The sequence below is a fragment of the Schistocerca serialis genome, chromosome 9 (genome assembly GCF_023864345.2).
Source record: "Schistocerca serialis cubense isolate TAMUIC-IGC-003099 chromosome 9, iqSchSeri2.2, whole genome shotgun sequence".
NCBI lineage: Eukaryota > Metazoa > Arthropoda > Insecta > Orthoptera > Acrididae > Schistocerca > Schistocerca serialis.
In genome coordinates, this window is record NC_064646.1 from 102,771,158 (window position 1) to 102,793,482 (window position 22,325).

Consider the following 22,325-nt stretch of genomic DNA (forward strand, 5'->3'; position numbering starts at 1 on the left):
GAGGATTTTTTTATGGGAGGGTGGGTGGTGATGGGGTGCCTCTGACTAACAGAGAAGGGAAATTGTTTCACTCAGTGTTTGCTCATGTCAAACTATTATCAAGCTTGAACATTCCCTCCTTAACAATTTTTAGACTGTTTTACCTGAAATAACACCAGAAGATGAGCTACTGTTTCCATTTGATCCTTCCTGAGAATCTTGAGTCTTTTGTCTTTTGGATGCAGGTTCTCCAGTTTCACTTCCATCATCATGTTTCTGCTTCTTTTCGTCAAGTCTTGCTTTCTCTTTCTCATCAAAATCATCAGCATACATGTCCAGTGCATCATCATATGCCCGTGCAGCTGACTTCTTGGCAGATTCCTCAGCCTTTGCCTTCATATCTGCTGCTTCAACCTGACCAAGAGTAAAAAATGTTGGCTGAGTAGATACATTTCACTTTATTTAGCTCATAACAAATAGTGACAAAAGTCTACAACTGTGTAAATATAGATTCAAAAGATGGAAAGATTACTACACCTTTTTTTCAAATTTTATATCCATTTTCAAGCATTGAGGTGACTCCCTCATGTTGAACATTATGCCTGTGTGTGAAGATCTGCATTTTTATTGAATTTTCTTTTAATTAATAGCGAATAGCAGAAAGATTTTATATAACACAATAGTAGTGCTACTGATAGTGAGGATACAAATTTTTATTTTTTAAAAAAATTTAATGACTATATTCATAATGAAAGAATTGGGTTTAGTAGGAACGTGATATTCACTAAACTTAATGTAAGCTGAAGCACAATGACACCATGGTCGGATACACAGTCATAATATCTATGTATTGTGTTTGTCATAAGACATTGTGAACGTTTTACTGCCTGTACGCAAATTTCTGTATGGATGGGAAGGCACAAAGAAAATGTATCAGCAGATTTACAATACAACACAAATTCAGTGTTCTCACTAATTTTTCTGTAATATTTCACCATTTTTCTGATCCTAAGGTGATTATGAACTGTGAAATAAAATGTAGAATTCTCCAGATGCAAAAATAAACCAAAAATTAGGTAGATTCTATACCATTTAAAAAGATGAATAAATTATTGAAACATACTGTTTTAACTGCCATACATTAAATTGCTGTGGATGTAACATTTACATCCAAACTATGAGTAATAATATCAATAAATTATTAATACTCATTTCATGTCACAAGCTCTTACTACTCCCACAACTTAAGAATTTTGTACCATTGTACCAATGAACCAAAAAAAAGAATTAAAATGAATTTTTCAGACAGGGCTCCATAATATCAGCCATACACATTCACTTTCTAGGATGTCTAGGGAAAGAAGATGAAAGAAAAAGAAGCAACTATGAATTGTGGACAACAAGTGCTTGAGAATCATCTAGTCATGCAGTATCAGAAGTATGCTGCAGAATCTGTGCAGCTTTCAGTCTCCACACCTTCCTTTCAGTGTCAGGTATTGCTGAGCAGTCAAAATTTGTAGCAACTGATACTGTCATTGCATCAACATGCATGCACTACACTGGAGTTCATCACTACAAGTGTTGGAACAAAAGGAGTACTGATGACTCTAGCTGTCGTGTAGAGTCAATAAAGAAAGTGACTCTTCAGGCTTTCGTGGCTGATCTGTTCAATACATGACTCTCAGTAGAGAAGGATAAGGATGGGGAGGAAATTAATTGTGACCTAAATGAAGAAAAAGAAGCATAAAGGCCAACTGTATAAATGTCACTGACTGAAGATAAATTTTGATCTTAATTCAGAAACTAAACCAGTTCATGAATTTAGTATGTTATATTGCAACACTAAGATTAGAACAGAAAAAAAAACAGTGTTGAACTCAATTAGCACAAGATATGCTTGGCAATAATAGTGAATCAGCAAAGGACAGGATTATCACAATTCAAACACAGATATTAATCATACTTTGTAGTGTAGACTTCACTTGCCATCCTGGGTCGTAGTGTCAAAATATGATGGACAGATCCGAAGTGTTACAAGTTCCCCAGAAAAGAAGTGTTGATGAATTTCCATTTTACATTCTATCTGACATCACTAAATAGGAAAGCAGCCAATTAAGAACTTGTTAATAATGTTTATAGCGCTTGTGTTTCAGTCTGTTTTCTCACAAAACTATTTTGCCCACTGTCCATTATCTCACAAATTTACGTTTAGTATAGGATGATGTAATCTGATGTAATTTCAATTGCTTCATCCTAATCATCTAACATACACACAGATACTTTGTGGCCTTTCATCAGTAAAGCCTTACATGTTAAACACCAGAGTAAGTCCCACCCCATCATTGAAAGCTGTCTCCATTGTTTTCTCATGTATTTGCATTTGGCCTGACTGTCTTATCACCCTGGCAGGGAACTGCATCTAACAACATTACAGAAGCTGTGCTATTGGATAACTATTTTTCAGCTGTACAGATATCCCTAATAAGGCCAAACACTTCAGAAGTGATTCTTCAGCTTCATTCTGTCAAGACCACAGGATTTTCGTTTGATATCTACTGACATGTCTCAGTATTTCCTTTATTTCAGTGTCACATAATCCTCATTGATTTCAATCAGTTTATCATCACTTTCTGCATTCATTGTATGCTGAGAATAAGGGCACTGATTTAGTACAAGCTGTATTACTGCTTGCACAAGTTTCTCACTAGAACTGACTTGAGCACAAATATCTGTGGATGCAAGTGTTTACGTGTGGGATACAACAGCTTGGCAACCATTTCAACACTTAAGATAGTGACCATCATGAGTATGTTTGAAAAGCTAGTGTCTGCTAAAAAGAGTACTCCAGTCATTTTCATTACACGTATTGCAATCTCAGTTTCTAAAGCAAAGGGGTGACTCAAATGTTGCAGTATGAATGTTGGTTTTAGCACAAAGACAAATTTTACATACATTACCCTCTAAAGACTCAGTATTTCCTAACGCACTAAACCCCAGCAATATATTAAAAAAAAGTATGCTGTAAGATTTGATATACTGAAGCATCTTAGTAAACTGAGAGGGGCAAATAAAGCCATTTTATTACATAAAGGAGACAACATTTATCCTTACAATGGAGGTTATGTGCTCATAGCTCTCTTGGTAGATATCCATGTTGCCTGTCTCTGACAACAGTTGATTGGCCATTGCTGTGAGATCTGTCACATGCTGACTGTTGCCAGAATCATCCTGCAGACCTGCTTTTTTCCGGCGCCACCGCTCAGATGCCGACATTGTCTTATTGCCTCCTGTAAAGCAAAATACAACACACTTTATATAACATTAAATATTTCGAAAATAAGTTAGTAGTCACCATTTCTTTCAAACTAAATGCACAAATTAAAAATCAATAAAAGAAAAGTGAGAGGGGGGGGGGGGTGATATTAAAAGATCTTGGGTACACTGTCCCCTACGACACTAAAGTATGGGCATACTAAACTGTGAGTAACTTCAAAATTATGCTACTGTCTGCAAAAATAAAACACTCAAGTTTAGATAATGATTTCAAAATTGGTGCCAGATAATGTTGTACCTGAAAAAGGTTGTGATAAAATTGAAGCTAAAAGTGGTAATAAGTGCAAAGTATTTTACAAAGAAGACTGGCATTAAAATGCAACTGCAAAAAAAGGTAAAATTGTTTGGTTTTAATAATGCATGAAACATTTCTAATCTGATGACTAGTTGTACCAGAAACAATGTACGTGTTTAACTCTGCCATGAAGAAGTCATTTCACTAAACATGACATGACCCTATATCAGCATCAAAATAGGGGGCTTTCCTCAGACATAAATCAGGTTCTACAGAAAATATTCCAAGAAAATGAAACTAAAAGCAAGTCTGTACTTATGCTAGGTGGTCCTCCAATGGGAAACTACTAAAGCACATGAATTCCTGCAGGAACAGACCCAACAATGACAGAAGCCTCATGAACAAAATACAGACATATAAATCTATATATGAGGTAAAAAACCGCTGTCTGTAACAAGAGAGAGAGCTGATAATATTACGAGGACAAATGTAAATAACAATGTAGTAAACACCAACTCACATTAAATGAAGTGAGTACTAGTGTGCTTAGAATGTCAAACCAAAATGAAAGCACAAACCTGTCTCAAAAAGAAACTTACAATTTAAATTACCTAAACTAACATTTCCGCATGTCTGACTCAGCTTTCATTACATGTTATCAGAATATACAGTCAACACATAACAAGCAATTGGAAGCTGAAGCCTACTTGTCAGCCACTAGTTTCAAGATTGATGTTATTTGTTTCTCTCAGTACTGACTCCCAACTGAAAACGTATTGCTCATTAACTTTTCAAATTATGCAGTTGGAGGCAGTTTTTAAAGCTCTAATAGGAGGAGTAGGGACGTTGTTTCCTAAAAGTTATCTAGGAGGGCACAGAATTCAGCACATGCAACAAAACTGGCCACTTACATATTGATAAACACTTTTAATATTGTGCTCTGAGATCAAGCAGCCCAATGTACTAACTGTCTGTATGTACTGCATGACTGATGTCAACATATACCAGTTTCCAAATGGGCTAGAGAGTGTAACGATTTTTACAAATACAAAGGTAGGGAGATCATACTGTGTGGTGATTTTAATATAAATTTTGCAAATATTTCATGCACAATGTGTAATGTCATAAATCTCTTCTCCATCACTATGGAAAATGTGGTGAAGAATTCAGTGTGGATAACATGCAATTCAAGCACTTGTACAGATGCAGTTTACCTGGAGTCAGAACCTTTCTTTTATAAATGCCCTGAAATGTTTCAATTATCACACTGACCAGGGTATTCTTTTATGGGTTTGTTTAGGACAACAAATGGCAAGTCACCATCTGCTTCCATCTCAAGAATGCAAATCCAAGACTCTATCAGTAGCAACACGTTTAAAAATGTACTTCAGTCTAAGTTCTGGGATATTGTTATGAAGGAACACAATGGTCAGTAAATTTTACTATTCCTTGAAATGAAGTGACATCATTTCCATACTACGTTCACTGCAAAATGAGTCAAGGTACAACATTCAGGCAAGATAACTTGTAATGGCTGAATTAGGAAGGGTATAAGAATATCACATAAGACTAGTAGGTCATTCTAAACAAAGTGTTACTGCAGAGGGTCCTGCTTTCTGCATGTATTTTAAACAGTACAAAAAAGGCCTCCATAAATTAATATCTAAAGCAAAAATCTACCAAATAAAGCCTGTATAGATAATTCAAATAACAATTGTGAAGCATGTACGTTACTGCAACGAAAACTTTGCAAACCAATGTCAAACAGAAAACACCAGAATCTCTCCAATATAATGGTCAACAAATAATGAACATCAAACCTGTTCACGTCATATTTAATAAATATTTTTGAAGTATAGTTAGCAGTCTTTCAGTTGGTTGCTCTCAACAGACAAAATCTCTCTCTACAACATGCATAAGATTTTTCAAATTACTTTCTCTACTACCCAATTATTTGGGAATGGCTAATAATTAGGAACACAAAAAATTACTCCACACGTGGCCTTAATGGTTTACCCAGATACACAACAAAACAGCTTCACGATGAAACAGTAAACCACTACGTAATATAACCAGACTCGTTAAGAACCCTGGCACAGTCGCTTAGCCAATCAAAACCTACAAGACAGTTCCATTACACTAGGAGGTAAATATGATGTCAATAACCATCAACCAATTTTCCTCCATCCAACTGCATCCAAACCAATAGAAAATAATATGTATACTTGATTTATGTTTTTTCCTGAAGGGACTCCCTATTTACAACACAACAGTTTGGCTTCTAGAGAAAAAAATCCACCAACGAGGCTCTCAATTCATTTACTGATCATATAATACTGCATTCAATGAAACACATGTTGCAACTGGATCTTTTATTGATACTGGAAAGGCCTTTGATCTAATTTATCACATCCCACTCATATGCAAATAGGATGCTTATGGTATAAGAGAAATCTGCAATCAGTGGTTTCACTCATATCTAAGCAGATGGCAGCTGGTAACAATAATAATATATGATAGATGAACACCTCATTCAGATATAGTATCAAAACAAATAATTAAAGACATAAAGGTAACAAATCACAGAGTAACAGAGGAGCTGAGTCGTCTGACTAGACTCTGCAGCTTAGCTAGACTATGGCGAGAGGTCGTGTAAGGTGGGGTGGGAAAAGGGAGAAAGGAGAGAGGGAGCACAAGAGATGGTCAGTGAAGGGCGGCTGATGGGTGAGAGGGAGAGGCAGTAAGTTAATGGGACAGGAGTGTGGGACGGAGAAGCAGCAGGTGCATGGGACAGGACTGCTGTGCAGGCACTGTACAGGTGAGCTCGTGCAGTGCACAGTGCCACGGAGGAGCGGATTTGGAAGGGCAGACAGAACTGAAGAAGGGTGTGGGTGCAGGATGGGTGAAGTTAGAGACTTGAGGTAGGGGTGCAGAGATGGGGCTAGGGGGCTAATGGAGATTTAGATTTACGCCCAGAGGATTACAGGATCGATGTGTTGCAACGACAATGCCTATTTATATAACTCTTCACAGAAAAACAACTGCCCAAAGAAGGGCAGCATTAATGGTCACAAGTTTTGTTTTATCGGAGGTGAGTGTACAGAAATACTGAAAAACCTGAAATGGCATACACTCTCAGATAGTCATCAATTATCTCATAAAAACCTACTTACAGAGCTATAAGAACCCAAATTAAACAAAGAATTTAGCGATATCCTTCATCACCCTGTGCATTACTCTTGCAGGGACCATGAAGACAAGATTAGATTAATAGCAGCATGCAGAGTGGCATTTTAGCAGTCACTCTTCCCATGCTCCATATCTGACTGGAACAGAAGACCCTAAAGTGTAATACAATGCCAAGTACCCACTGCCATGACCTTCACAGAGGTTTCCACAGTATGTATGTAGATTTAATTTCAAGCACATCCGTGAGCAATACAATCACCACAACTGCTACTAATACAGCAGAAGTTTCCCAAAAACAATGTATACTCTGGCTAATGCTGAATGTATCCCACAATATTATGTTCATAATTTTTTATTTATATATATGATAAGTATACACAAATTAGTGCTGATGCTGCCAATGCCTCATCAGAACCACATGCACATAGAAACTTGCTGATGGTTTTAATGGCTAGTAGGGGGACCTTTGCAATACCTATCTCAGTCCCAACATTACTAGTGATAGAGCACTACAGGAAACCTATATGACCCTACAAAGAATATGTGAAAGAACTTGCTCCTCTTCCAGCAGCAATGTACCTTTATGTCTGGAGGAACAAATCATTCCCAGTGATTGGAAAAATGCATAGGTCATTCCCATTTGCAAGGAGCATCACCGAACATACACAAAAACCTGAAATCACTGATCAGTCTGCTGTATTTTCTTGAACACATTTCATGATAATGTATTATTATATTTCTAGAGAGCAAAAATATCCTCTGTAAGAAACAACATGGATCAAGTGAAATTCGGCTTGCTCGGCTTGTCCACAAGACCAAGAAGACAGTAAATACTGACACACAGGTTGACACTAGAAGGCATTCAGTACAGTTTCCTTCTCATCCCACCCAATAAGTTTCCACTAGCCTAAGTTTCTGGGTAACTTTTCTAAACTCTCCCCATTTCCTAAACCCCACCAGTCATTTTAATTCATCCTTCTTCCTTCCCTTCAACCCCCATCCCAGAAAAAGGAGCCAGTGGCACCAAAAGCTTGCACATTTCTTTAACCTGTATGTACCACGGCTTGGTGAGAAGATATTTTTATTTATCCAGTTATACTACATTTTCAAAAATTAATAGATATTCACACATTTTTATGTTGATGAGAGGCCACAAAATATAACATGTAACCTGGGGAGAAACAAGTTCTTATACCGGCCACTGGGAGAGACAGTTCCTGTGTTCTAACACAGTGGCTGTCTCAGCTGCATGTTGTCTGCGAGCTGCACACTTTGCCTGTGTTGTGGCTGCCTCAATTGGCAATGCCGCTGTCAGCCCACATACTTTCAGCTGTTCTACACAGCATGATGTGCGGTCTCCACACACCGTAGGTGCAGGAAGAACTATGTATCATGCCTGGTAGATTGTGTGTAGTGTAAAAAAAATTTATGTTGGAAGAGCTAGACAAGAGTGTAAAATTCCCATCAAAAAGTGCGTAACAACAATGGAAATTTCTGGGTGGAATAATAAGTAAAATGAAGTAAAGGCAACCACTTACCTATAGCTGACTGACATGTGGCACACAGAAACACACAGCAGTAAACAGTTTTTATACTAGCAAACCTGCTGCCTCCTTCCGAGCCACTAGTCACTTGCTCCCAGCCCCTCTCCCTGCCTACTCTTCTGTCTCCCTCTACCTACCCCACCGGACACTACCCCCACCACAATTAGTCAGAGTGCCAAAAAATAACAATGGTACTGTTAATCAAGCCAGGAGTGGAGAGTGGAGTGGACGGGGAGGGAGGGGGTGGGGGTTTACTCTAGCTCATTAAAGGATAATTCTAAAAACAAGCAAGTTTCCTTTCTTTTGTACATGCCCATTGACAACTCAACACTTCTACTTTTCAGTGAGTGACATTCTTTAATCCAAAAGCATTTACATTCTACAAGAACTTTCATGCAATGTTTATGTTTAAATGTTCATTCGATGTATGAAATAAACATATTTACTTTCTGAATAATGTGGAAATTACTGTAATGAGGGCAGGTCCATTATATATGTCAATGAAAGATACAAGTGCGGATTAAAGAGGGGCGGGTAGTGGTGGTGGAGGGGGTGATCGCCCCCTTCCCCACCCACCCAAGAGTTGAAGCTAAATTAAAAATCAAATGGTCTTGGTCAGTGGATTTAGTCATTCAATTCGGTACTCCTCAAGCCGCATTACTTTGTGTGCCCAAGAGAATGTACCAGTGACTTGTGCTCCCCTTCCTGTTCAAATTGTGAGTGCCAAATACCAGCAAGGCTTCCAGATCTGCCACAGCAGCACATGCTTCGCATTTCTCTAAGGACGCTATCAGGTTTGCCCCCAATGTTGTCATTGCTACTATTGTTAGACTGCTTGCCCAGAATTCAGGAGCATATCTAAAGAGTTTGCTGTGTGTTAACAATTATATAAAAGAAATTACTCGATTGGGTTGTAAATGCTACACATTTCAAGAAATTTAAAACCTTTTTTCTCTACAATAAAACACATTTTTGCAAATGTTTTATATTTTAAAGTATCAAAACAGCTTAAAACAGTAGTTTTTTTGTAGACGTTCAAGGGGAGCACCCCTGGGTCTTCTTTCTCTTCTAAGCAACTGCCCCCACCCACAAAACTTCATTAATTCACCCCTGCAAAGACATATTCAGAATTCACATATTACACACAACAAGTGGTGATATGGATCAAGGAAAGGAAAAAAGCGGCACTTTCAAAAGGATAGCTACTCACTGTAGGTAAAAATCAAATATCATGTAAATGTATAGTTGTGCAGAATACAATAAATTTATTTGTATCTCGAAAATAAGTTAATGATTCTTCTACAAAAGGAAAATCTCATTTTGTTCCAAAAGTGCTTTTAATGTTCAAGTCGGGGAGTAAAACGGCAGATAAGCATGAAGAGATGACTAATGGAAATTTTTCATGGTAATTATTTGAGCTATTACTGCTCGCTTCAGATGCATGCATAATGCAGTACTGCAGTTTGTCTGAATTATTGTCTTTTTTATGTCAAGAGGCTGTGACAGAAATCAATATCCAGGCTTCACAGCAGCTCTGTTACTCCGCTTGATATTGCTATTTTGAAATTTTATAGTTTTCAAACTACTTGTCATGCTGATGTAATCTTTAATACAGCCTTTTGCACCCTGGCTAGCTATAGTTTACAACATACGTGAGATACATGTCAGCTGTCTCAACTGCACCTGAACCATCACACGAGGCCATTCACAACTGAAACCGCTCCACTGGCACTGGCTCCTCTCCTACATCTATATCTAAACTCAGCAAACCACCGTGAAGTGCATGGCAGAGGGTATGTCCCATTGTACCCAGTTGCAGTATATTCCTCGAGTCATCATTTAAAGCTGGTTCTTGAAACTTTGTTAGTAGACCTTCTCAAGATAGTTTACATCTATCTTCAAGAGTCGGCCACTTCAGTTTCTCCGGCATCTCTGTGACACACACTCACAGATCAAATAAATCTGTGACCATTCATGCTCCCCTTACCTGTACGTGTTCAATATCTCCTGCTAGTCCTATCTGGTAGGGGTTCCACACAGTTGAGCTATAATATAGAATGGGTCACAGGAGCAATTTGTAAGCAATCTCCTTTGGAGGCTGATCGCACTTCCCGCGTGGTCTACTAACAAACCGAAGTCTACCACACGATTCATCCACAACTGAGCCTATGTGATCATTCCCTTTCAAATCCCTACCAAGTGGTACATCCAAGTATTCATATGACTCACTGATATTATAGTCATAGGATACTATGTTTTTTCGTTTTGTGAAGTGCACAATTTCTACACATTTACAGCACACTGCCAATCTTTGCACCTCTCTGAAATATTATCAGGATGTGACTGAAAATTTATGCAGTCTCTTTCAGATAGTGGTTCATTATCGATAACTGCACCATCTGAAAAAAGTTTGATGCTATTACCAATATTGTACGCAAGGTCATCAATAAATAACATGAACAGCAAGGGTCCTAATGCACTTCCAAGGGGCACACCCAAAGTTACTTCTATGTCTGACAATGACTCTCTGTCCCAGATAACGTGCTGTCTCCTTCCTACCAAAATGTTCTCAATCCAGACACAAATTTCATTTCATATCCCGTATGATCGTAGTTTCAACAATATGCGTAGGTGTGGTAATGAGTCAAATACTTTTCAGAAATGAAGAAATACTGCATCTACCTGACTGCCTTGATCAAAAGCTTTCAGTATGTGAGAAAAGTGACAGTTGGGTTCCACATGATCAATACTTACAGAATCCAAGCTGGTTGTTATGGAGGAGGTCATTCTGTTCGAGATACCTCATTATGTTTGAGATCAGAATATGTTCTAAGATTCTACAACAAATCAATGTCAAGGATATCGGACATTAGGTTTATGGATCACTTCTACTATCTTCTTGTAGATGGGTGTGACTTGTGCTTTCATCCAAGAAATGGGCACAATTTTTTGTTCGAGGGATCTATGAAAGATTATAGTCAGAAGAAGGGCGTACTCAGCTGCAAATTAAGTATAGAATCTGACAGGGATTCCACTGGGCCCTGGAGCTATGTTCAATTTTAATGATTTCAGCTTTTTCTCAACACCACTGACAGTAATAGTTATTTCACTCATCTTTTCAGTGGCAGGAGTATTAAACTGGGACAATTCCCCTGTGTATTCCTTTGTAAAAGAACATTTGAAAACAAAATTAACATTTCACCTTCTGCTTTCCTACTCTCAATTGCAGTTCCTGTCTGATTAGCTTGGGACTGGATATTAACTTTGGTGCCACCAACAGCCTTTACATACAACCAGAATACAGTGTCATCTGCACTGATAGGGGTCATCATTTTGCATGACTCTATTATCATTGATCTTCATGTATCGCAGTCATTCAAATCATTATTTAAATTGATAAACTAGTCTGACTCCAGTTTGTTTCCCGCACTTGGTCACTTGCGAAATCAGTTTCATTTTCAGAGACAGCTGCGAGCAAATATGTAATAGTGTGTGACCCACCTCAAACATAAAATATATAAGCTAGTGTAAATCACGAACACACATTAACCTATCCAGCCTTAACAGATAGCTGGTTGCTCTCCTCAGTAAGAGGTGACACAGTAGCAAAAGTAAATACATGAGACCATACATATCCTGAACCAAGATGTCAACTTGACAATCATTGCAAACTCTCTCCTACAGCTGTTACTGCAGGAACCTATTATAAATCACATTTTAAAATACTGAGTGGACAGACTGAGTGAAATCCCACTGGATGGTCCATAGCTGCTTTTACTGCCTTACCACATTAATTCACATGCTACTGTCAACACTTAACCAAAACTAACACTGAATATGTATCACAATGTTCGTACAGATTGACTCTTGCCCTTTACAAGTCTTTTCTTTCTTCATCCACTATGTAGAAAGCCTACTGAATCACAGGAGACCATTCTGTTGAAGGCAGCAGTTTCAGAAAATGAACATCATATCTCCCTCGTTTGGTGAACACACAATTTGATACAAACTACTGTAACATGTAGACCTTAGTAGATGTGTCACTCCTTTCCAAAGTCCTCTTTTTGCCCCACTTCCAAATTCCATCATGCAGGACTTGTTAAAGGCCTTCTCTCCTTCTCCCAGTCCCAAAAGTGGAAACACTTTTTCACCACCGACCCTACCGATCAGACTCAACCAAAGACCAGTGTTGACCCATGCCTGACTCAGTTCACTCCTTCATCCAACTGTGATCCACTCCCAAATCTCCCCCTGTTAACTTTCCAGAATTTCTTAACCTCGAACCTTGCCTCAGCCTCAGTCTCAGTCTCAGCATCATTCCCCAAATCCCTCAACATGCAAACTAGCCTTATATTCGCAGAAAGAAATGCAATCCACCACTTAAACTGATCCCGACCTTTTAATGCTATCTTCTGACAAAACTCCACAACTGTTGTTTTGAACCACAAGGCTTACCTGGCAGTAGGACTCCACCAGCTGTCAGATTCATCCACCTACAAACCCTGCCACACTGACCCCATTACAGAGGTCAAGCAGGATCTCCAGTCTCTCCTCAAATCCTTACGCTCATCCCAAAACCTCTCCCCAGAGACTATCTCTCTCCTCACTCCAACCACTGCCTGCACTGCTGCCTTCTACATGCTTCCTAAAGTCCTTAAACCCAACCACCCAGGACACCCCATTTGTGGCTGGTTACTGTGCCCCCACAGAGAGAATCTCTGCTCTTGTAGACCAACACCTTCAGCCTATGAGCCACAATCTACCTTAAACCATTTTCTCAACTGATTCTCCACAGTTCCTGTTCCTTTAACACAGGATGCTCCGCTTGTCACTATTGATGGCACCTCTCTCTACACTGACATCCCTAATACTCATCGCCTTACTGCTATTGAACACTGCCTTTCAAACACCCGGTGGATTCCAAACCAACAATCTCCTCCCTAATCACCGTTACCAACTATATTCTCACCCACAATTACCTCTCCTTTGAAGACATTACCTATCAACAAATCCGGGGTACATCTATGGGCACTCGTATTGCACCATCCTATGCCAATTTATTCTTGGGCCATCTGGAGGAATCCTTCCTAAACACCCACAACTCCAAACCCGTAACCTGATTCACATTCATTAATGACATCTTCATGATCTGGATCGAGGGTGAGAACATCCAATCCACATTCCCCCATTCACTTGGTCCTACTCAACCAAACAAGCCACCATCCTCGATATTGAACTCCACCTCAAAGATGGTCAAATCAGTATCTCTGTCCATATCAAACCTACCAACCACCAGCAATGCATCCACTTGTGGCTGTCGCATCTGCAGTGACAAGCAGTTCCTCTCAAAACATACCAAGGGCATCAGTGAGGCCTTCACAGACTGTAATAACCCTCCCAACCTTGTACAAAAGCAGATCTCCCATGCCTTATCTCTCCAGCCACCCATTACCTACCAAATTACCACTGTCCGGCCATAGAGGAGCATTCCCCTCATGACTCATTCCCACCCACAATTGGAGCAACTGAATCACATTCTCCATCGGGGTTTCAACACCCTCTCGTTGTGCCCTCATATGAAGAGCATCATACCCACTACCTTTCCCACCCCTCCCACAGTGATATTTGCTGCCCATCAGACTGACACAATATCCTTGCCCATCTCTACACAACTCCTGGTCCCAACCCCTTGCAGCAGAGCTCATATCCCTGTAATAGACCTGGATGCAAGATCTATCCCATACACCTTCCACCACCACCATCTACAACAGTCCAGTCACAATCAACTATCCCATCGAAGGCAAGGCACCTGTGGAACCAGTTATATGATCTATAGCCTAATCTCCAACCAATGTGTTGCATTTTATGGGGGCATGACAACCAACAAGCTGTCTGTCCACAAGAATGGCCTCTGGCAGACTGTGGCCAAGGAACAACTGGACCACCATGTGGCTGAGCACACTGCCCAACGCAACTTTCTTCATTTCCATGTCATTTTGATCCTTCCAACCAACACCAGCTTTTCTGAGTTGCGCAGGTGGGAAGTCTCCCTGCAATATACATCCTATGTTCCTGTAACCCTCCTGGCCTCAACCTTCATTAGTCATTAGTCATTGTCTTTACCCGTCTAGCCCCTTCCTTGTTCCCTTTCCAGCACTACAAAGTCACCCAATGCACCCCCAGTCTTTTTACTTCTGTCCTTTTCTGCTAACCCCCCGCCCTCTGCCTAACCTCCCAACCATCCCAACTGCACCTAGCTGCCCTTCCTCTCCCCACCTGTATGCTCCCACAAACAGCACTTTACTATCCCCCCCCCCCCCTATCTCTCTCTCTCTCTCTCTCTCTCTCTCTCTCTCTCTCTCTCTCTCTCTCTCTCTCTCTCCCCCCACCCCACCCCCACCACACAGCTTCCTCCTTACTCCATCACCCTGTTGCCTCTCCTACCATGCACTGCTGCTCACAGTCTGGCTTCAACAGCCAGAGACTGTGGTCATGTGTGTTTGTGTTTGCGCGCGCGCGCGCGTGGGTGTGTGTGTGTGTGTGTGTGTGTGTGTGTGTGTGTGTGTGTGTACTGTTTATTTTCGACAAAGGTCTAGTTGGGCGAATGCTCACTTCTGACACTTTGTTGTGCCTATCTGAGACTCAGCCTCTCCACTATATGGTGAGTAGCAAATACCCTTTTTGTAATATTGTTACATTCCATCCTGGATTTTCCATTGTTTGATTAGACCTTACCTTAAAAATTCTGTACGTAAAATAACTGTTTCAAAATTCAATGGGTCATCACAATACTTAACACTGCACAAACACACAAATATGGTAAAAAGCTTATATTTCTTGCGTATTATGTTTAAAAAAATGCTTTCTTACATTAAGCAAACAAACTGCTATTCTTAACTGTTGCTAATGTGAACAAGAAATCGGTAAAATATACCAACACACTAAACAGTTCATGGTTTTGATCTAGACTTCTTTGAAGTTCACGTTAATTGGCTAAGTTATACTACCTCATAACATAAACTCCAGAATAATACAAATTACATTTAAATAAACTTGTCTTCATTCTTACAAACCTATGTTTCGGAGCTTCACTTACCCAATCTTCTCAGTGACTTGGCAACTGTCTCTCCAGGTTTCATATACTCTAGCATTTTCCGATAAACTGGAATCTGATCAAATGCTACACTGGATACATCACTGTCACTCTCAGGCTCTGCTTCTGCAGGCTTGTCTGCCTCTTTTATCTGCAAGTAGGATGATTATCAAAACTAAGACAAAGGGGACTATTTTTTCTGATAGAAAAAAAAGAAACATATAATTTATGTTTCAGTCTAGTTGCTCATTTTAATTAAATTGTAAACATGTAATTAAAATGTGCAACTGAACCTGAAAAAAATGAGAATTATTTTAAATCTGAATACACCTGCTGATTCTCTCAGGACGAATATGTCGGCTATAGGGACAAAACACAAAGTTGGTAAAACGACGGTTATTATACACTGTATGGCAATGAAAAATCACTTTATAAAAGTTATGTTGATTTTAAATAATGGAAACTCCAGACAGGAATCTCAACCAACGTAGGGAAAGACAGACTGCTACTTACTGTGAAGAAGACACGTTAAGTTGCAGACAGGCACAATTGAAAGACATTTACATAACGCTTTTTGCCACAGCCTTCATCGGCAAAAGAGAAACACACACCAGTCATACACACAAGCAAGCAAATCTCATGCAAACAAGACTGCCAATTTCGGCAGCTCAGACTGGAATGCCCAATTTGATTTTAGTATTAATTAATTAATTGTTTTAAATTTTTTGAAAAACTGTTAAACTGTCCAGAACCAGTGAATAAATTCCAAGCACAGCAAACTAATAACACCAAACCTAACTCTAAAGAACCTGACGAAACTGAAATGACTAAACAAATTAAGAAACTTAAAACAATAAAGTATCTGGAGAAGATGGCATAATTGCAGAACTACTAAAATCAGCTGGTCCTAACGCTATAATAGAGATCACTCAACTAATAGGACATACCTGGCAAACTGAGAAAATACATGAGGACTGGAAAACTAGCCTAATTAATCCATAGCATAAGAAAAGGGGATAGAACCGATGTTAATAATTACCAAGGAAATTCTCTCTCCCGATCACATACAAAATTCTCACAATGTTTACTTGATCGAACCCAAGCACAGTTAGAACCTAAAACTGGTGAATACCAAGCAGGCTTTAGACCAAACGGATACTGTTCAGAACAAATTCTTAATTTAAAACTAATCCTTAGGCGCCAAAGGACTTCTAGTAACAATATTGTACATACGTTTGTGGATTTTAGAAGAGCCTACGGCTTAGTTGATCATTAATCTCTTTTCCAAATTTTAGAGGAACAAGAACTAGATATTAAAACTATAACACTGATTAAGGAAACGTTAACCAAAACTAGCTCTGAAGTTAAATTCATGGGGGAAATTTCTGAACCATTTGATATAAAGAATGGTGTTAGACAGAGAGAGGGACACTCCCCATTGCTGTTCAACTGTGTTTTGGAAAAGGCAATTACAGAATGGTGAGAGCAAAAGTCGAGTCAAAATATAGTTCAATCAATCAAGTTAGTTAGAAGTGATATTAGAGTAGACAGCCTCACCTTAACAGATGACCTGGCAATTTTAACTAGTGATATTACCACAGCTCAAAATCAAATTGAAATTCTTAAAGAAGTTACAGAAAAAGTAGGGCTACAAATTTCATTATAAGAAACGGAATATATGACATGAAACAAACAAGCACCAATGTTTTTGAACATGTAATATGGAAAAATGAAAAGGGTTTCTCAATTTAAATACTTGGGAGAAATCGTACAAGAAAACGGTCTGGAAAAAGCTGCAAACAAAGTTCGCTGTCAAAAAATGGCAACTGCGTTAAGATTGACACAAGATATTTATAATACAAAATTAACTTTCTAAATTCAATAAACCTGGGCATTACAGCACTGTATTCAAACCTGGATGTCTTTATGGAGTGTAAACTTTAATTTTAAATAGAAAGTGGGATATTGAAGACATTCAAAAGAAAGAAAGGAAGAAAGATTATTAGGAAAGTATAAGGCCCAAAAATTACTGGTGGAGAAACTAATAGGCTGAAAAGTAATAAGGAAACAGAAGAATACACAGATATACAAGGTGACATGAGACAACAAAGACTTAAATTTTACGGGCACATTAAAAGAATGGCACCCACTAGGTTGACAAAACAAATAGTAGAATTCTATGAAAACAGAAGAAAGGCCAAAACTGAGCCAATTAAATGGATTCCTGTAATTAAGGAGGATTGTAAAGTAGCCAGTGTAACTCAGGCAGACATTAGAGACAGAAAAACATTCAGACAAAAGATATGTGATCGGAAACTTGGTAAGTGGGAAATTAGAAAACGGACTGGAACACCTTGGTCTGATGAAAGATACTTCATTCTGAAAGGATGAAACAAAATTGGACACAAAGGAAAGCCAACCACCAAAGCAACACTGACTGATTGTACCTCACCCATTTGTGAATAATAATAATAAACTAATTTTAGAATTACAAGTTGTATGTGTCAGATACTGCTTGCCAACGTCAAAAAGTAAGTTCCTTTAACAATGAAGCCAATTTTCGGGTATTTGAAACTGACTGTTTTGTACTTATTATCTTAACAACGAAAATAATTTGAATGCTAAGTAATTTATTCAATAACAGCAGCAGTAAATGAGAAAATATAGTTTTCTATGCCTACAATGGAATGATCACATAGGCTCTGCCATTTGTAAAGAATGTGGAAGACTTTAATTCATTGGTAGAATACTACAGAAATGCAGTTGGTATACAAAGACGACTGCTTACAAAATCCTCATGTAAGCCACCGTAAAATAGTGAAAATAGTGGGGGAGTGGGAGGGGGAATTCTCAAAATAAATGGTCACAGGTTTATTTGACAAATGGGAGAGCGTCACAGAGACACTCAAATAACTGAACTGGTAAATGGTTGAACGTAGGTACAAACTATCCCGTGAAAGCCTAATCAGGACCAGTATTAAGTGATAAGTCAAAGAATGCACTATATCCCTCAATGTATCGCTCCCATATGGATTCTGAAAATAAGATTAGATTAATTACAACATGCCTAGAGGAGTTTAAGCAATAATTCTTTCTGCACTAAACACATGAATGGAGCGGGGAAAAAGCTCTAATTACTGGGACAACTGAAAGTACCCTCTGCCATATACTTCACAGGGTTTTGCAGAGTACGGATGTAGATGTAAATGTATTGCTTTACGGAGCAAAGTGGCACAACACAAATAGATTCTGAATTCTTTGTGTAATGCAGTTGATGTGTGGCAGAGGTATGTCCATCCACTAGCCACGCTCATGGTACACTTTGTCCACAATTGGATAAATTAAAATAATTAAAGAAAGAACTGAGCAAGTATAAGCATGTCTAGCTGTACAGAGTAGTCAATTAGAATAATTGTGGTGAAAACTGCAATGTGATCAGAGTAGTGGATCATGACATATTGAAGTGTTAATTCACCTGATCGATCTCAATTCATGTGTGACAAAAGTGAACAGTCTCTATCATTGTCGCAGAGTGGAGCAGTATTGGCAGAGATAATACAAGTCATTAAGGCAGAGATGAGCCGCCAGCCTTGCCGCAGTGGTAGCACCGGTTACCGTCAGACCACCAAACTTAATCGCTGTCGGGCTTGGATAGCGGTTGGATAGGTGTTCATCATACAAAACTCAAATGGTCTTCCAACCTGTCTCATTTGTTAAGAAAAACTGGCACATAAGAAGAATCAAATTTGGAGAGGCACTTAACAACCAAACATTTGTAGTTTGGAAGTAAATATTCCGCTAGTGATATAAGAAAAAGCTGTTCAGGAACTTCAAATGAATAAAGAAAAATCAAGTTCGATATTTAATAACTGAGCACAATCTTCCAAGAATACTAATCTTGCAACTTTGTTATAAGTCAAGAGATTGGTAAGAGAGGAAAACCATACACAGGCAGTAAATACATAAAAAGTTGTTTTTTAAGTGCATCCAAAGAGTTGTTCCATAATTGTAAGAATAAGGAAAAATTTCATGTTATGTGTAGTTTATTTCACCTGTGGATCCTAAATAATAGCTTTTAGGATTGCTGCTACTCAAAGGTCAAACGTGGTGAGGATATTGCAAATAGTGTCATTGTATGCTTGAACTTCGATAAAATTGTTTCAATTGCAACAGGCGGGGCAAAAAGTATACGGGAGTGAGAAAATGATTTGCTTCTCTTTTCAAGGAAGGAATAAGCCACAAGATATTAGTTTATCATTGCATCATTTGTCAATAAGTTGTTTGTGCCCAGACATTCCCAGAAGAAATTGGCAGTGTTATGGACCTAGTCATTCAGATCGTCAACACAATAATGGAAGGTATGCTGGTTTACAAGAGGATACATTTTAGTGTTTCACTTCCTATTACCAGAACTTAAAATATTCTCCTAGAAAAGGGAATTGACTATCCTGTATTAACACAAGCGCATTGGATCCAAAAATTCTGTTTTATGATAGACATTACAGCTCATCTAAATGAGCTGAATCATAAACTACAAGGGAATGAAAAAACAGTCTTTTCAGAGTTAGAAGACATAACTTAATATGAAAATAAATTGTCTCTCTGGCACAAGATTTGGAGAGAGGAACGTTAATTCATTTCCCAAGTATTCTGAAATATCGGCAAGAAAATGACTTAAACATGAGAGAGACTTTCCTGCAGAGGTTTCAGGAGTTCAGCAAAAACAAAGGGTCATTAGCCTTTGTTAAAAATCCACTCAGTGCTCCCTTTGATACTGAAATTGGCACTTTTGAAATCCAACTGCTAGAGCTAAAAAGCAAGAAATAATTGAGCTCCAAATCTGAGTGTCTTAATGCTGATTTGGCACAGTTAGAGAGACAAAAATGTAATATTAGTTTACGGTACAAATGGTCTGCTCTGACAGACTTAGAGAAGGAAGACATGGCAAGAAGTGTTATAGACTCATTCCATCTGTTAAAAAAAACTAGCATTTGCTGTTCTGTCACATTTCAGCTACACAAACTCATGTGAACAATCATTTTCAATCATGAACATCATAAAAAGTAAACTGACAAACCACCTTATTGATAAGAACCTGGAATCCTGCCTGACGTTAAAAACAACAACATACAAAGCAAACATAGCCAAACTTTCCAAGGAAATGGTTTCTGTACAAATTGTAAATAGCCTTTCGCTCCCTGTATTTTACCCCTGCCACCTTTAGAATTTGAAAGAGAGTATTCCAGTCAACATTGTCAAAAGCTTTCTCTAAGTCTACAAATGCTAGAAATGTAGATTTGCCTTTCCTTAATCTTTCTTCTAAGGTAAGTCGTAAGGTCAGTACTGCCTCACATGTTCCAATATTTCTATGGAATCCGAACTGATCTTCATCGAGATCGGCTTCTACCAGTTTTTCCATTCATCTATAAAGAATTCACGTTAGTATTTTGCAGCTCTGACTTATTAAACTGATAGTTCGGTAATTTTCACGTCTGTCAACACCTGCTTTCTTTGGAATTGGAATTATTATATTCTTCATGAAGTCTGAGGGTATTTCGCCTGTCTCATACATCTTGCTCACCAGATGGTAGAGTTTTGTCAGGACTGGCTCTGCCAAGGCCGTCAATAGTTCTAATGGAGTGTCGTCTACTCCCGGGGCCTTTTTTCGACTCAGGTCTTTCAGTGCTCTGTCAAACTCTTCACGCAGTATCGTATCTTCCATTTCATCTTCATCTACATCCTCTTCCATTATATTGTCCTCAAGTACATCGCCCTTGTATAGACCCTCTATATATTCCTTCCATCTTTCTGCTTTCCCTTCTTTGCTTAGAACTGGGTTTCCATCTGAGCTCTTTATATTCATACAAGTGGTTCTCCTTTCTCCAAAGGTCTCATTAATTTTCCTGTAGGCAGTATCTATCTTACCACTAGTGAGATAAGCCTCTACATCCTTACATTTATCCTCTAGCCATCCCTTATTAGCCATTTTGCACTTCCTGTCAATCTCATTTTTGAGACGTTTGTATTCCTTTTTGCCTGCTTCATTTACTGCATTTTTATATTTTCTCCTTTCATCAATTAAATTCAATATTTCTTCTGTTACCCAAGGATTTCTACTAGCCCTCGTCTTCTTACCTACTTGATCCTCTGCTGCCTTCACTACTTCATCCCTGAAAGCTACTCATTCTTCTTCTACTGTATTTCTTTCCCCTATTCCTGCCATTTGTTCCCTTACGCTCTCCCTGAAACTCTGTACAACCTCTGGTTCAGTCAGTTTATCCAGGTCCCATCTCCTTAAATTCCCACCTATTTAGTGTTTCTTCAGTTTTAATTTACAGTTCATAACCAATAGATTGTGGTCAGAGTCCACATCTGCTCCTGGAAATGTCTTACAATTTAAGACCTTGTTCCTAAATCTCTGTCTTACTATTATATAATCTATCTGAAATCTGTCAGTATCTCCAGGCTTCTTCCATGTATACAACCTTCTTTTATGATTCTTGAACCAAGTGTTAGCTATGATTAAGTTGTGCTCTGTGCAAAATTCTACCAGGCGGCTTCCTCTTCCATTTCTTTCCCCCAATCCATATTCACCTACTACGTTTCCTTCTCTCCCTTTTCCTACTCTCGAATTCCAGTCACCCATGAGTATTAAATTTTCGTCTCCCTTCACTACCTGAATAATTTCTTTTATCTCATCATACATTTCATCAATTTCTTCTTCATCTGCAGAGCTAGTTGGCATATAAACTTGTACTACTGTAGTAGGCGTGGGCTTCGTGTTATCTTGGCCACAATAATGCGTTCACTATGCTGTTTGTAGTAGCTTACCTGTACTCCGATTTTTTTTATTCATTATTAAACCTACTCCTGCATTACCCCTATTTGAGTTTGTATTTATAACCCTGTATTCACCTGCCCAAAGTCTCGTTCCTCCTGCTACCGAACTTCA

General features: G+C 38.7%; 1 protein-coding gene across 2 annotated transcripts in view; it reads right to left on the minus strand.

Moving 5' to 3' along the window:
- Window positions 1-22,325, minus strand: part of LOC126418505 (CD2 antigen cytoplasmic tail-binding protein 2 homolog) — a 90,969-nt gene that overhangs the window by 14,140 nt on the left and 54,504 nt on the right. For both annotated transcript variants that reach the window (XM_050085296.1, XM_050085297.1), the window contains 3 exons: window positions 15,377-15,524; window positions 3,091-3,266; window positions 144-393 (listed from right to left, as the gene is read on the minus strand). In XM_050085296.1, coding sequence (XP_049941253.1) covers window positions 144-393; window positions 3,091-3,266; window positions 15,377-15,524 — 574 coding nt within the window. The remainder of the gene's footprint in view (window positions 1-143; window positions 394-3,090; window positions 3,267-15,376; window positions 15,525-22,325) is intronic.